At 27.9% G+C, this 16973-nt stretch overlaps 1 protein-coding gene across 1 annotated transcript in view; it reads left to right on the top strand.

Moving 5' to 3' along the window:
• LOC111628902 (muskelin-like) overlaps positions 1-16973 on the top strand; it is an 82656-nt gene that overhangs the window by 11073 nt on the left and 54610 nt on the right. The window contains exons 3-5 of the mRNA XM_023372759.1: positions 4815-4957; positions 5033-5121; positions 9543-9652. Of these exons, the coding sequence (XP_023228527.1) occupies positions 4815-4957; positions 5033-5121; positions 9543-9652 (342 nt within the window). The remainder of the gene's footprint in view (positions 1-4814; positions 4958-5032; positions 5122-9542; positions 9653-16973) is intronic.

The following is a 16973-nucleotide window of genomic DNA, read 5'->3' as shown; positions in this document are numbered from 1 at the left end:
GTTCATCTTCTAAGCCAGGTTCACTACCTTCATTATCTATTTTTACATCAAATGGATTAGCAAACCATTCGGGAACATGCATATTCTCCAAATCTTCGAAATGTGCTTTAAGTCGTCTCTTAATTTATCAAGATGTTTAATGTACTGTATATCTCCAAATCATGGTCAGAAATCTTTTCATTTTCTTTCTTTCTTTCGTCTCCTCCCCGGTTCATGTGGAGATTATATATTTCATTTTCTTTTAGTACTCACAAGTTTGAAAAATATTTAAAATTGGATCGTGCCAGTGAAGATTTAAATAGCTCCATTTTCACTTGACAGGCCATTATGATTGTTCGAGCTCGAACAATTGTAACGTTTTTTCCTTGCAAACGCTTCTGTACTATATTAATGATCTTCGATATATTACGATATTTTCTCTGTAAAGGACAAAATATCTACATTTAGATATAAAATACTTAGAGCGACAACCCTACTAGAATGTAACTGTGCAGTGTAACATATGTCTGTGTATAAATGAACTACCAGTGTTCGTAACATGTTTGTAACACTAGTACAGTTGTCAGATGAGTGAAACCAGATAGCACATGCTTAAAGCGGCGTAAGCTAAAGCAAAACTCAAGTTATAACTAGGGTAATCAGTAATGTTGTTGATCATATCCGTATTTCGAATTTTTATTGAAATATTCTATATTTTTCCTAGACAGTTTTATTGATCCTCTTTGGTATTAATCGACCCCCTTTCGACCCTCGTGTATTAATTGACCCCCTTTCGACCCTTGTGTATTAATCGACCCCTGAAGAACTCTTATCGACCCCAAGGGGTCTATATCGACCACTTTGGGGACCCCTATTCTACATCTTCTAGTCCTGCTGTATCAATTAGATTGAGTTTGGTCAACCTAACGATACAGCGATAGGCTCTTCTCATTGAGAATTCTTGGATACCTTCAGCCATAACTTCTTCCACACTTCATTTGTGCATTTATCAGTTAATTCTTGCCAAATGAAGTCAATATTTCCTATGGTATCCAGGATGTTATATTTTTTCCAAAATTGCACCAAACAAATATACAAACATAGATTTAAGGGAAGTACACCTTTTTGCCACCTTCTGCTGATTGGTTTGTGTTTGCAAATAATCGTATTATATACGAATCAATGAAATGCCGCAATAATTTAAATCAGCATAAATTTTGAGCTTTTTAGATTTCGAGCAGACTGCATTATATCGAATCAGCTTTAAGTGGGGTCTTACTGTATTTCAAATCAAATATCCATTTAGTTCAAGATTTTTAAGCTTTTAATTTTTAATTAAGAAATATTTTATTTTTTATATTAACTGATTTGATTACAAAATCCTCTAATTGAAATTGAGTTATATTAACCTCATCCCATGTTGAAATTTTTCTCTGTTGCATGTAGTGCCATGTTGAATTTTTGTCGATGTTAAGACTAACAAAAATTACACATTTTTGAAAAATAACTGTGGCTATTGTATCATCCGAAATTATTTTTTTATTTTTCACAAACAAAATATATATATATATATATATAGATATAAAAGCCCTGTATGACCATGAATTCTTATTAATGATATGTAGTTTTAAAAGAATAATTTAAATTTGATAGGTCTCTTAATATCTTAATATAAACCTAACTTTTCTGAATTATTGTTGCATAATGATGATAATCTCTATCACTACTCATGATTCAGAAACACATTTCTTAACTTAGATCAAAATTTATCAGAAATAAGTCTTATAGTAAAATTTTTACAATGATTATTATATTCCCTTATTTAAAATTCTTAAAAGTACAAAAAAAAAATGCAAAAAACACTTTAAAAGTACTTACTTATTTATGAGCAATTTATGTAAACACTGATATGTGCAAGAAATTACAAAAATTGTTTCTGCTAAACAGTCAGAAACGAAATAAAAAAACAGCCATAGTTCATCATTTCAGTGGTTTGTTCTCTCTGTAGGGATTGGTAAGATAAAGTGAGGAATTACAGAAGACATTCTAAGTCTTTTTTGCTGAAGTCTTATATTATTGAGACTTATATTTTACAAAGAATTATTATTGATTATGTAAGTAATTGTAAAATTAATACAGTTGACATGAAAATTATTAAAAGCTACAGCTAGCTGTGAGCTGGTAAAGAGATGAAAAAATGAAGAAAATCAATTTTTTAAGAAATTTGAGCTTTGTAGTCCAAAAAAAAAATAAATCAAGATTTCAGACTTAAATTAATGATAATATAAATAAGAATTATCAGTTAATTAATGATAATATGAATAAGAATTTATCAGTTTCTTAACTGGATGCTTTCATCCAGTTAAGAAACTGATATAAAATTATAGAATCCAGTTTTAGATTCCTGAAAAAGGCCTTTGGGGTAGGCTGAAAACATTTGAAAAGTGGCATTTGATTCCTGCTGGACTTGATATGAGGTTTGTGGATCCTATAATTTCAGATCTACAAATATATGCAAATAACCTTGCTAATGAAGCAAAAAAATTAGAAAAGTAAAATTCAATTAAACAGCATTTTACTAATCTGTAGAAAAGAAGAAAATAGAATTAGAATAGATTTATAACAATCATAAATGCTAAAAAGTTAAGAAATCCTACTGTTTTTATTTCAGATAAAAAAGTTTTTAAGATCAACTGTTTTTGCATCAGATGTCCAATGTTGTTCTAATTTGAACTTACGTTGATGGCATTCTGAAGTAGTTACATAAAATTCAAAGCTATTTTATCTGTAGGATCGTTTAAATATGCTTTAATCTAAGTGCTATTTTAACTTACACAAAAATAACATTAATGTAAAATATGATAAAAAGGCATTAAAATAAAAAAATATATAACAAATTAAAAATTTTTAAAAATAAAGTAATAGACTATTTAACTGATCTAATGTTAAATAACACATTTAATAGAAAAATCTTTTAATAATATAATAATATAGTATAATAGATCAAATTAAAAATAAACAATACTCTGGAGTTGCTGAAAAACAATGTTATTCAAAAATTCAGGACACATCTGAATATATTACAAATATATATTAAAAATGTAATTGAGTATGAAATACAAAATAAAAGACGTTCAAAATATTTCATTTTGTATTTTATCTTTAAATATAGTATTTTTAACATATATTTTGTAATATTTTTAAATACTGTTAGTTATACAGTTACAATATTTAACAAAGAGAAATAATAAGCTCCTGTTTTATTTTTATAGAAAAAAAGATGTGTTAAATTTTAAGATTTAGATGAATCTATTAACAGATAAACATAATTATCTATACCTTTTGTACTTTTTATAAAATTTTATAGTATCTGTTTGAAGTAATCTCATGCTTCTAATACAAAAAATATGTATAGTCAAGTAAGTATGTAATAAGATTTAAATATAACCTTAAAGTAAAGTGGATTTAAAGGCTGTTGTTGATTGTTAAGATAGAATAGAGTCTAAAATATTAATTTATAAAAGTTAATCTGTAACATTCAGGGTAATTTCTGCAGTTTTGAGTGATTCAGTATGACATTATTACAGGGGGATGCAAAAGTACATATACAGTGTTGTTATGGGAAGAAAACATACAAGGAGAAAATAGAAAGAAAAAAACATATATTTTTATGTAAAAATTAAATCACAAATAAGGAATATGAACTAATAAAATATAATAAAAATAATAATAATGAACACCAAACATTTGTATTTCTCAGATTCTCAACTGTATACCTACTTTGCACTCCCCTGTATAATTCCTTCAGTAGCTTGTATTTGGTTTGGATTTAGCATTTTTATCATCTTGACAATTCTGGAAAGATCTTGATAATTTTTAAAAATCAGGATTAAGATTGTTATCAGAACTAATTCAGTCAGTCTTTTTTTAGTTCTTCATTATCAGTATTTCTGGTATCTAAAAATCTTTGGAGTATTTTTCTAGTCAGTCACTTAGAGACGGAATGCACAAAACCTTAGTAGGTAATGCCTATCAGCATCCAGAAGCATGCTATTCTCAGGTGCATAAAAATAAGAGATATTATGATAATAAAACTACTTTGTCACTTTTCTTCTTCATCTCATTGTTCAAGAAAGAATAGAATAAGAGTAATTCTGGAAATAAATATAATGAATAATACTTCTTCAGAATTTCAGATATTTCTGAATAGAAGAGAGAAGAATTACATGAATCCAGGAGAGATACTTGAATTTCATAAAAATTGAATCCAAAAGAATAAACAAGTCAATGCCTGTGATATTTTCTAAAGCAGATAAAAGATTGAGTTTTGCTTTGTGTTTCAGAGAACATTAAAGTAATTAATCTTCAGAAGAATTGTTTTGAGATACTCACTATATTGGCTAAACACTTTATAATCATAAGCATGTATTTTCTCTCTTAGCATTGGTTGGTTCCCATAAATGTTTCAGTAAAGAAAATCTTTTCATGAATAATTAAACTCTCCATTGCTTTTATCACTAATTTTATTTTATTAAGTATTTTTATTTAATTATTTTGATATATAAAAGATATACAATTATACACAAATAGAACACAAAATAGAATTTAAGAACAAATTTAAGTTAAAAATAATAAAGTTTTACTTTCTTTTGTTTCTTCAGTCCAGTACATCTGGATATATAATATTTGATTGTTGCTTTTAAAAATTATAGTGTAATATAAAATTATTTAAATATCAGTTTTTTTTCTTGTAAGAAATTATTCATTTATATTTATTAATTATTTAATTTCATCAGTGATTAACTAATATTATTCTATCTTTTGCTTTTTTGTAGTATTTAATATTAAAATTAGAACAACCAGCTATTGTCCATACAATTACTTTTGGAAAATATGAAAAAACTCATGTTTGTAATTTGAAAAAATTTAAAGTGTTTGGTGGTTTGAATGATGTAAATATGATTGAATTATTAAATAGGTAAGGAATGAAAATGTATGAATTTATTTAATAAATAGTTATTTTGTTTTTTAATTTAAAAAATGATTCTTCCAGTGGTTTGAAAAATGATCATGTGCCTGAAAGTTTTAATTTAAAACATTCCATTAATAATAATATGTTTCCTTGTCGATATATAAAAATAGGTAAGAGAAAATTATTAATAAATTTGGAATTTTTCTTTTTGTACATAGTTATTAGCTTTTTATTTTCATATTTTTTTAGTAAATAAAATAATTTATCCAACATTTAAATTTATAACTAAATGACAATATAATTATTAATTTTAAATTATGATTAGTTGAAGTGAAATTTTATTACAACTAAAGATATTCAACAATTATTAAATATATTCAAAAATATTAGTCTTTAAAATACAGTAGAGCATCGTTTATCCGAATCAGTTGGGGAATGAGGTTGTTCGGATAACTGATTATATACGAAAAAATATATTAACCTATCTCATGTTGAAGTTTTTCTCCATTGTGTGTCGCTTCGCGTTGAATTTTCGTCGATGTTAAGCCTAACAAAAATTTTTATAATAATNGCAAAATTATACAAATACACAAAATTTATATTTGTATTTATAAATATTAATAATGTAAATTTTTCTTTGATTTAATATTTTATTTTATTATTATATTGACAAGTGCATTATTCCTTTTTAATCTACAGGATATATTAAAAAGGATCATTGCATATAATAACAATATTCTAAGTACATTCTATCACCTTGTGGTAATTGCTACTTCTTGAAAAACTTTCTTTAATAAATTTTACATATGAATATCATTATATAAAGTATATATATATATTTTTTTTATCAATCTTTATGGAGAATTTTTTTTAGAAAAATGCTACAATTACATACATTCCAAGTAATCATAAATTGGAATGTAAACATGGGGAAATTGTCAAATACTTGAGAATTCTAGTACATATTTAGACAGTGATTCAGCGGCAAGCGCAACTATCGACCGTCATGCGTGGATAACGCTTCAAAACAACATTTGTGTCCTCATCAAAATATAAAAGAGTCACTGATGATGTCATATCAGGAACACAGCACGGCGGGGGAACATTTGGATCCAAGCTCAATGAGTGAACCAAACTCTGGATGGTTGCATGATTTGATGGGAAAAGATTCTGTTTTTAATAAAATAATTAATTAATTAATATTAAAAATTATCTAAAAGTTACACAAATTCTGCTTTAATCTATTGACTAATTGCATAAAGTCATGGTATATTTAGTGACTCCATATTTGTACAATTATCTCTTGTGGGTTCCTAGTAGAGAATTCTTGTTTGGATTCTCATAAAATGAACATACACCATCATATATCCCAGAACTTACAAAATACACTGTCACAAAAAACATCATTATATCATTTTCAATATTTAAAAAAAAATTTTTTTTAATCTGAGAAGATACGAGGGCGGTTTTTTCAAGCTCTGATGGTCCATAAAACAAAGACAAGTGTAAATAACAAAATGAATTTATTACCAAAAGTTAGGTACAAACATGGATACTTTTTGACGTAATCACCGTGAAGACTGAGGAATTTGTCATAACTGTGGAAGAGTTTTTCCATCCCCTTGTCATAGAATGTTGCTGCCAGTGAATTGAGATGGCCTAAAAAATGTTTTGAAGATCATCATACATAAAGTATACTGAAACTTTCTAGCATATAGTGCTACTAATGTTACTGCAGCCTTGCCTGAAAACAAAAAGAATATAAAATTAAGAAAGTAGTGTTAATAATTACAGATAAGGCTGCAGCAATATTAGTAGCATCATATGCTAGAAATTTCAGTTTACTTTAGGAGTAAGATTGCCATCAGTTATAAGCATACTGTGTGTGGTGACAAATAAAAACTAATATATTGGTAAAATCAGGAGTTTATGCTTTAAAATTAATGAAAAATATTAATACTTCTACTATATAGCTTCCATCATTCATTCTCTAGATATTATTAATAGATTAAAAGATTAATATTGAAATAAAATTAAAAGAAAAGAATGGACATGCAGTATTTACCACTTATTTACAATCAGTTAAGAAATTTGGAAAAAAATGGTTGGTCTAGAACAGTTTTATTTAAATCTAGTGTTGACAATTTTTATCAAAAACGTGTTCAGTATTTAGACCTTCATTTATCCCACTTTGAAGACATTGATTGTTTTAAATGGATCAGTCTTAAGAATGAGTTTAAGTGGCAAATTGCACAGAAAAGTTTTGACCAAATTTCAAAATTTTGTGATAAAATAGATTTACTCTATGTTCACTTTTAGAAGAAGTTAAAGAAAAATTTCCCATAAGATTACTAGAACAGATTTACTTATCCAAATACTTAAACATAATTAATGCAGCATCTATCAGGATAGCTGAAAGCCCACTATTAAACAACAATTGACCTTATGTGATTGTCAATACTAACAGATTTTATGTAACTTTTAGATTTTTTAAAATTAAAATTAATTTAATTAACTTCTATTATTTATTTTGTAGTTTAACAGTTATAAATTGTCCACTAATGTATTGCTGTGGTTTGATTTGGTTTTATTTGATGTTTCATTTGATGATGTAAAAATTTAGAAATAATTTGTGGCCAAAGCTGACTCAAGTAGAGTTAAAAATAAAATGACCAGATATAACAGTGTAGAATGCAAGAGACTCATCTGAAAAAAGAAAATCTTTTATTTTCACAAAAATTAACCTATCCCATATTGAAATTTTTTTTCGTTGCGTGTGGCTGCCATGTTGAATTTTTGTCGATTGCACAGAAAAGTTTTGACTACATTTCAAAATTTTGTGATAAAATATATTTACTTGATGTTGATAAGCAAGAAATGGAACTTTTTGATGAAATATAATATATGAAAAAATATAAGAATAATATAAATCTAAAGTTCTAAGCTGAGTGGAAGTCTTTATCACTTTTAAACACCCAGTGTATAGCCCCGATTTAGTGCCAAGCAACTTCCTACACCAATAATTGGCTTCTGAAGTTGGTCCTTTAGCTTATGATACGAATTATTAGCAGTTCATCAAAATTTACATTTGCTTTATCACAAATTAGTCTTTTAATAACTCCACCCTTATAGTAAGTATATAAAAATGACTATAAATTTTGATTATGATGCCCTCAATATCAATAGGAAGTTGATCTGCTGCTGACTGAATAGTATTATGCACTATATGTGCAACACATCCTACACCAATAATTGACTTCTGAAGTTGGTCCTTTAGTTTATGATATACATTATTTGTCCCTTTTCTTAGCAGCTCACCAAAATTTACATTTGTTTTATCAGCACAAACTGCTCCGACTTTACTCTCTAAATTATTTTCCTTTAATATTTCAATAATTGAATTAGAAATTATTTCAGAATTTTCCTTTGAAAGTGATTAAAAAATCTAAAAGTTTTATATTTAGATCTTGTTTATAATCAAAAAATGAATTAATGGTGAAAATTATTTGATTTCCTTATCGTTTTAAGCATTTGTAAATGTTGTTACAAAATTAGTATCATTCAGAGTTTTGAAAAGCTGATCCATTGCATAGAGTGAAAATACATGTTTTATAATCACTTCAGGTTTTGTCCAAGCACAAGTAAACTTTGGTTCAAATAATGTACAAATAAATTTAGACATACAGTTCATCAAACAAAATGTTTGATTATGAATTATAGTGTGATATGTAAAGACTGCTTTGGCTAATTCTTTCTGTTTTGAACAAAATTCACTTTACGAAAATAAGTATTTAATTTTGTTGAAGATGTCATAGCAAATAATGAATGTTTGTGTTGATCTGATGAGACATGTCTTGTAATGTCATTTTTATTCTCTGAACCAATCAAAAAGTCACTGTTACACACCTCACAGTGAACATTGTTCTCAATTTTGCTCTTTTTCAAAAAAAGGAAATTCATTTTGTAATTCTTTTGTAAATGTACACAGTTGTTTCTTTGACATGAAATCTAAAATTAGTTTTTTTTAATTAAAATTTATATTCTAAGTAATATTAAAAGGTAATATGTACTTTCACTTTAAAATCAGCAAACTTTACACTAAAAACAGTAATGACAAGATTAGGTTCTCAAAAGTGACAAGTAAAACTTAAGTAAGAGAAACTAGTGTCAGCTAGTATCAAAGAGATGAAACAGTGACCTTCTGTCACTGTAAAAGAGTTGGAGAGGCATATTTCATTTTCTGTGCATTGTCTGATGCAGGTTGTCTGGTTACTTTAGTTAAAAACATTTCCAAAATAGAATATTTTTGGCTTCCTGAGTAAACATTTATAATTTATAAATTATCATAATGCCTTGTTTTAATTTGGTTTAAAAGTAGTTATTATTCTGTCATTTTGTGCTAATATTAATAATTACATTAATGACTAAATTAATGTTTTAGTCAAATTAACTTTTTACTTAATTAATTTTTAAATCAAAGTTAAATTAATTTGACTTTCATTGAAGTTTTATCAATAAAATTATACTGTTAAAATATACTTATTCGTTCAACAACTATTTATTTCAGGATTTTTTTACTTTTATTTTACAGTACCTATTCAGTCTTGGGGCCCCAGTTTTAATTTTAGTATTTGGTATGTAGAATTGAAAGGAAATGATGATTGGGAATTAGTAAAATCCAGTATGAAATGGTTTAATTATGTAAGTTTTAACATTTTCATTTGCACTGTAAGGTATTCTAGAATAAATATCATGATATTATATATTAATAATAGCAATAATAACATTTAACAGAATTCGTTAAAGTATTAAGATGATAAGTACTTAAACTATATTAATATATAAATATTTATGTTAATGATAATTACATTCCTTTTACAAAAATATATAATAATAGTTATTATGGTGGTGTTAGTAGTGTATATCCTTTACAATATAGTATATATTAGTGCCTAGTACTAAGCTGATCCAGAGCCAGACTACAAAATTGGAACAAAAATTCAATGACTTATTACAATGGCACATAACTTAATTATAAATATAATTTTGCATAATATCTAAAATAGTTATATAAATTGCACAGTTTTTGTTTAGTGATTACATTTAAATACTTATATAATGATAACTCATTTTCTAATTTATTCAAATTAAATCTAATTCTTTTGCCAATGCTCAGAAAGCACTTGCAAAATAGATGCTGTTTTGCCAATTTGTCAGTACAAAATATATAATTAATATCTGCAATTTTATGAATTTCACCTCCAATGACAAATAATTACTAGTTAATTTTAGTGTATTCAAAATTGTTTAATAGTATAAGGAATAAACAAAAATAAATTGTATTTGAACATTTTTTGAAAGAAAATCCAAAAAAATTGTATACAGTAGAGTTTTGCAAACTTGACTTAATGTGGACTGAGAAGGTGACAGGTTACCAAAAATGATGAGTTTTACAGATAGTGAGGATGTTAATCTAAATAGTGGAATTTTCATAAAGGTAATATACAGTAGAGCGTCAATTATCCAAAAGTCAATTATCCGAAACGTCAATTATCCAAAAGAATTCCAGTCGGCAAATTTAAATTTTTGCCAGTGCTGTGTTGCGGTGCAATCTTTGGCTATGTCTTGAGCTACTCAAATATTTTATGCTTTTGATACTAAATTAACTTCTGAAGTATAATTTTTTATTGTTTTTATATTTTTCAATATATTTATTTTGTTTGTACAAAATAAAGAAATAATTTTTAACGATACAATAGTCACGATTATTATTTTAAAAAGTTTACGTTAGGCTTAACATCGACAAAAATTCAATGTGAAGCGACATGCAACGGAGAAAAATTTCAACATGGGATAGGTTAATATATTTTTTCATACATAATCGGTTATCCGAAATATCGATTTTCCGAACAACCCTAGTCCCCAATTGATTCGGATAATCGACGCTCTACTGTGTGTTCAAATTCAAATATTAACTATGTAGGGTCAATGTGGGTAAATATGAGACACTTTTCAAAACTTTTGTAACAACATTTGTTAGGATCAGTATTTTATAAAGAGAAATATATGACAAGGTCTACAGATGGTGTTAAAATCTAATGGAGTATTCATTTTTTCTGTATGTGTGAGAAATGTTGAGCAAAAAGGAGTCTGTGTCATATTTTACCTTCAAAAGCTAAAATATGAAACACTGGGAGATGAAAAATTAGACACCCATTATATCATAAGGACTTGCCTATGCCAACAGTGAGGTTAATAATTAGGTACTACAGGTTAAATGCAAGACATTTTTGTATAAAACATTGCTCCATGATATTTAGTTTCTAACATATATAATTTTTAAAAAGATTTTTGTACAGCTCATTTTCTTGACATTTTCACATGAAATTTTTTAATTGAAGTAAGTAAGATAAGATTAAATATTTATCATTGAAAATTACTCTAGTTGTGCACAATATAAAAGTGTAAAATAAAACAAAATTTTAAAGACTTAGGCCTAGGCCTAAGTGATTTTATTAATCTTTTTGAACAAAGTACATTATGATACCAACTATTTTATATTGCTAATGGTAAATACATATGGTATAGGCCTAAATTAAATGTTTAAAGAATAAAAAGATAACTAAACTGGGTTAATAATTCAGTAGGCTATAGGAAAGGAGAAAAGGAAAGGAAGGAAAAGGAAAAATACAGTATAACGCAAATTAGTAAATACACTTTTTTCACAAATATTTCAGATAGGATGTGTCCTCCTTCAGCAGAAGACAAACTACATCTTTTTCTCCTATCCTATAATGAATTATTAATAGTAAACACACAAAGCTTTATTCAATGGCTTGTTAAAAGAGATATTAACATAGAAAAAGTAATAAGCATACCACTAATTAAAGAAAATTTATATAACTAGCCTAGTCTAAATAAAATAGGCCTGCACCAAAATAAAACGTTTTAGGAACAATTGATTATGTATTTAATTAGCATGGAATAAAAATAATGAAGAAAATAAAACTGTAGCTCTGCTGTTTTCTGTGTATTAACATTAAGGTTAAATTACTTATAGACCTATTACATTTCAAAAATATTATCAGGCTGAACTTAAATAAAAAAAAGTTTCATGGAAATTAATGACTGGTAAATAAAATCTGGTGTCTCATTTTTTACCTATGGTGTGTGTCATTTTTTTGCCTAAAGTGTGTGTCATTTTCTATCTCATTTTGAAATGCACTAGACTCAGAAAAAGATGATACATGCAATAAAAACAACTAGCAGCTGAAAGCTGCATTTATATATTACATACAAATTTCTAATTAAATATCCATGTCTTTTACAGACATATACAGAGCAAAAGTTAGTTGAACTGATAAAAAAGTTTTTGCACCTATTTTTGTAGTGTTTCTTAAAAATTAAAAAGACTCAATGAAACCATAGTCATTTTCATTCAGGAAAGTTATATGTTAAAAAGCACTAGATAAACTTAATACAGTAGAGCGTCATTTATCCGAAAGTCGGTTATCCGAAATGTCAGTTATCCGAAAGAATTCTAGTCGGCAAATTTAAATTTTCACTAGTGCTGTGGCACTGCAATCTTTGTCTATATCTTGGGCTACTCCAATATTTTTTATGTTTGTGTATGTGTTTTAGCTGGCAACACTGTCACTTTTGTGTGATGTTTTTCTGAGGACTGTGTGTCATGCTGAATCGAACGTTTTTGATATTAGATAACTTCTAAAGTATAATTTTTTTGTTTTTATATTTTTCAATATATTTATTTTGTTTGTAAAAAGTAAAGAAATAATTTTTAATGATACAATAGCCACGATTATTATTTTAAAAAGTTTATATTAGGCTTAACATCAACGAAAATTCAACGCAAAACAACACGCAACGGAGAAAAATTTCACCACGGGAGAGGTTAATGTATTTTTTCGTACGTAATCGGTTATCCGAAAAATAAGTTATCTGAACAATCCCAGTCCCCAATTGATTTGGATAAATGATGCTCTACTGTATTGTATTAGTACAGGACAGATCAGACATAGATTAAGTCAAATTTCACAACTGTCTCATATTTTCCAATTTTTCAGACTGTCTCATATTTAGCCTCATTGACCCTACCAATAGGCACTATTTCTATTGTAGTTAAAGTTTAATTTAAAAAATAATGACTATTCAGTGGCTGCTTTTGAGTTAGTGACATTCACATTGTGGCATTTTACAGTGGTACAGTAAGACCCCAATTAACGTGGGGGATGCATTCCTAGACAACAAAGCGCTAAACAAAACAGCGTTAAACAAGGTCATTTTAACAGAGTAAATAGGTTTAGGGGAACAAGCAACCAAAAATAAACAAATTTCACTTTAATTTTAACTTACTTTTATATTAATTTGTATAATAATATATGTTAAATAACACGTAAACATATGCACACAGAAATTTATAATAATATATAATTAACACATTGGTATTGCGGCATTACAAGTAGTGATTTGTAAAAATTCACATGTACTCACAAGTACTTTCAACAGCTTACAGCTGTCATCCTCAGGCAAAAATTGAATACTATAAATTTTGAATACTTAGCTTTTTAACAGACTATTTAAATTACGTAAAACGCGTAGATGGAATTTAGAATAGATATTAAAAATTGCAATAATTACTATATTTGTAGAAATGTGCTGTGATGACGTAATACCCAAAATACATAAAATGCAAATAATGGTGCCGTATTTGGCTGCCGTATAACTGAAAATTATACTTGTAATGCCGCAACATCGATGTGTTAATCATATATTACTGTACATTGGCGTGAAATGTAATTTTATTTTTTATTATTATAATGTACAGTAGATCCCCCTATAAGACGGTAGATACGTTCCGTTCTTTATGAATCAATTTTGTAGGAATCATAGTTTACGGACTACGGCTGTTTGAAAGGCTTTCTTTCATAAAATTAATCGATTCTAGACTAATTCGACTCAACATTTCCAAAGTACGTATATTTTTTTGAAAATAATCCGTATAAACTACGTTATAAACAAAAAATTGTAGNATAATACAATTATTTGCAAACACAAACCAATCAGCAAAAGGTGGCAAAAAGGTGTACTTTCCTTAAATCTATGTTTGTATATTTCTTTGGTGCAATTTTGGAAAAAATATAACATCCTGGATACCAAAGGAAATATTGACTTCGTTTGGCAAGAATTAACTGATAAATGCACAAACGAAGTGTGGAAGAAGTTATGGCTGAAGGTATCCAAGAATTCTCAATGAGAAGAGCCTATTGCTGTATCGTTAGGTTGACCAAACTCAACCTAATCAATACAGCAGGACTAGGAGATGTAGATGAACAGGATATAGAGGAGTTACAGCAGGTTTCTGGTGAGAGGCTTAACAACGACGACCGTCGAGAACTGGCAGAACAAGGAATTCACGTAGAACTGGAAAATAGAGATTCTGAAAACAAAGAACCCAAAAAATTTCTCTATGGATTTCCTTAGTAAAAATTTGGTAATGATAACCAAAATCGTTGATCAAATTGTAGCAAATAATCCAGATTTTGAAAGGAGTGCAAAAGCAAAATGAGGCATTTTGAATGTGATCTTCTGTTACCGACATTTGCTTAAGGAAAAGAAAAAAAAAGCAACAAATAAAACTACATGACTTTATTGCAAAAAAACAAGAATTTCAGAAAAGTCAGAACCTTCATCACAAAAAAATGAACTTTACATTTTTGTGTATGTATGTTTGTGTTATTTAACATATATTATTATGCAAATGAATATAAAAAGAACTTAAAATTAAAAAATTTGTTTATTTTTTGGTCACGTGTTCCCCTATCCCTATTTACTCTATGTTAAAATGACCTTGTTTAAAACTGTTTCGTTTAGCATTTTGTCGTCTAGGAATGCATCCCCTGCATTAAGTGGGGTCTTACTGTATTTGTAAAAAAACATTTGTGGGATATTTTATGACTGTTGATATTCAGAAATTTATGAAAGTAATTTTTATATGATATATATATAATATATATCATTATATATCAATAATCAAATATATAAAAATGATATATATATATCATTTTTATATATTTGATTATTGATATATAATGATATATATTATATATATATCATATAAAAATTACTTTCATAAATTTCTGAATATCAACAGTCATAAAATATCCCACAAATGTTTTTTTACAAATACAGTAAGACCCCACTTAATGCAGGGGATGCATTCCTAGACGACAAAATGCTAAACGAAACAGTTTTAAACAAGGTCATTTTAACATAGAGTAAATAGGGATAGGGGAACACGTGACCAAAAAATAAACAAATTTTTTAATTTTAAGTTCTTTTTATATTCATTTGCATAATAATATATGTTAAATAACACAAACATACATACACAAAAATGTAAAGTTCATTTTTTTGTGATGAAGGTTCTGACTTTTCTGAAATTCTTGTTTTTTTGCAATAAAGTCATGTAGTTTTATTTGTTGCTTTTTTTTTCTTTTCCTTAAGCAAATGTCGGTAACAGAAGATCACATTCAAAATGCCTCATTTTGCTTTTGCACTCCTTTCAAAATCTGGATTATTTGCTACAATTTGATCAACGATTTTGGTTATCATTACCAAATTTTTACTAAGGAAATCCATAGAGAAATTTTTTGGGTTCTTTGTTTTCAGAATCTCTATTTTCCAGTTCTACGTGAATTCCTTGTTCTGCCAGTTCTCGACGGTCGTCGTTGTTAAGCCTCTCACCAGAAACCTGCTGTAACTCCTCTATATCCTGTTCATCTACATCTCCTAGTCCTGCTGTATTGATTAGGTTGAGTTTGGACAACCTAACGATACAGCAATAGGCTCTTCTCATTGAGAATTCTTGGATACCTTCAGCCATAACTTCTTCCACACTTCGTTTGTGCATTTATCAGTTAATTCTTGCCAAACGAAGTCAATATTTCCTTTGGTATCCAGGATGTTATATTTTTTCCAAAATTGCACCAAAGAAATATACAAACATAGATTTAAGGAAAGTACACCTTTTTGCCACCTTTTGCTGATTGGTTTGTGTTTGCAAATAATTGTATTATATACGAATCAATGAAATGCCGCAATAATTTAAATCAGCATAAATTTTGAGCTTTTTTAGGCTTCGAGCAGACTGCGTTATATTGAATCAGTGTTAAGCTTGGGTCTTACTGTACTTTGGAAGAAGGCTCATGAATTTATCATTTAAAGATCTGATAGATACTGGTAAATATATTTCATACAAATTAAATTTTATCCTTTCTCATTCTCATCTCATAGTGCCATATCAGGTTCTCCTGACCTCAGCCACACCCGGCGCAGATTAGTAAGTAGTTAGTAATACGCCAAGATGTTACTAGGGAAGGTTACTATCCAGAGTGGTTTCCCGTTGTCTTCTCTGGAGCGTGATGTTACACAAGGGGAACTAATGCCTTCCGGGAGGACTTTTATGGGGAACTGGCCTCCTATTTATTTGTTATTGGCAAGGAGAAAACCCGGCAAACTCCAAGCAGCCAGCCTGTCCGATCGCGGCGTGAACCCATGACCGAACTCCCAGTGTTTAGGGTACGAAGACCATTCGGCCACTGGTGGGCACTCCTTTCTCATTAACAATTTCCAATTGATGCACAATGGAACAATTAGTTGAGTTAGATTGAAATTAATACTTGCCAATTAATGAAATTTTGAAATTTTTAAAAATCTTTTTCCTTATAAAATTAACATTAATGTATTTTAGAATTAAAATGTTATAATAAATTACTATTGTAAAACAATGTGTTTAACTAACATTAAAAGACAGTACACACACACACATTCAAACTAAAGATTATATGGAATTGTTTGGATTAGCAGGATTTTCTTTTTATATGATTTATATCATTGATATCATTCATTAAATTTGTGAAATTTCACCAAATTGAAAAAAGAAAACAAAAAGAGAAAAACAAACAAAATTTGTTCTAATTAGCATGAACTAATGTATATGCTT

The sequence above is a fragment of the Centruroides sculpturatus genome, unplaced genomic scaffold (assembly GCF_000671375.1).
Source record: "Centruroides sculpturatus isolate CEXI.00-Female unplaced genomic scaffold, Cexi_2.0 scaffold423, whole genome shotgun sequence".
In the NCBI taxonomy this organism is placed as follows: Eukaryota; Metazoa; Arthropoda; class Arachnida; order Scorpiones; family Buthidae; genus Centruroides; species Centruroides sculpturatus.
The sequence above is the reverse complement of the archived record's forward strand: the minus strand, read 5'-3'. Positions and strand labels throughout refer to the sequence as shown.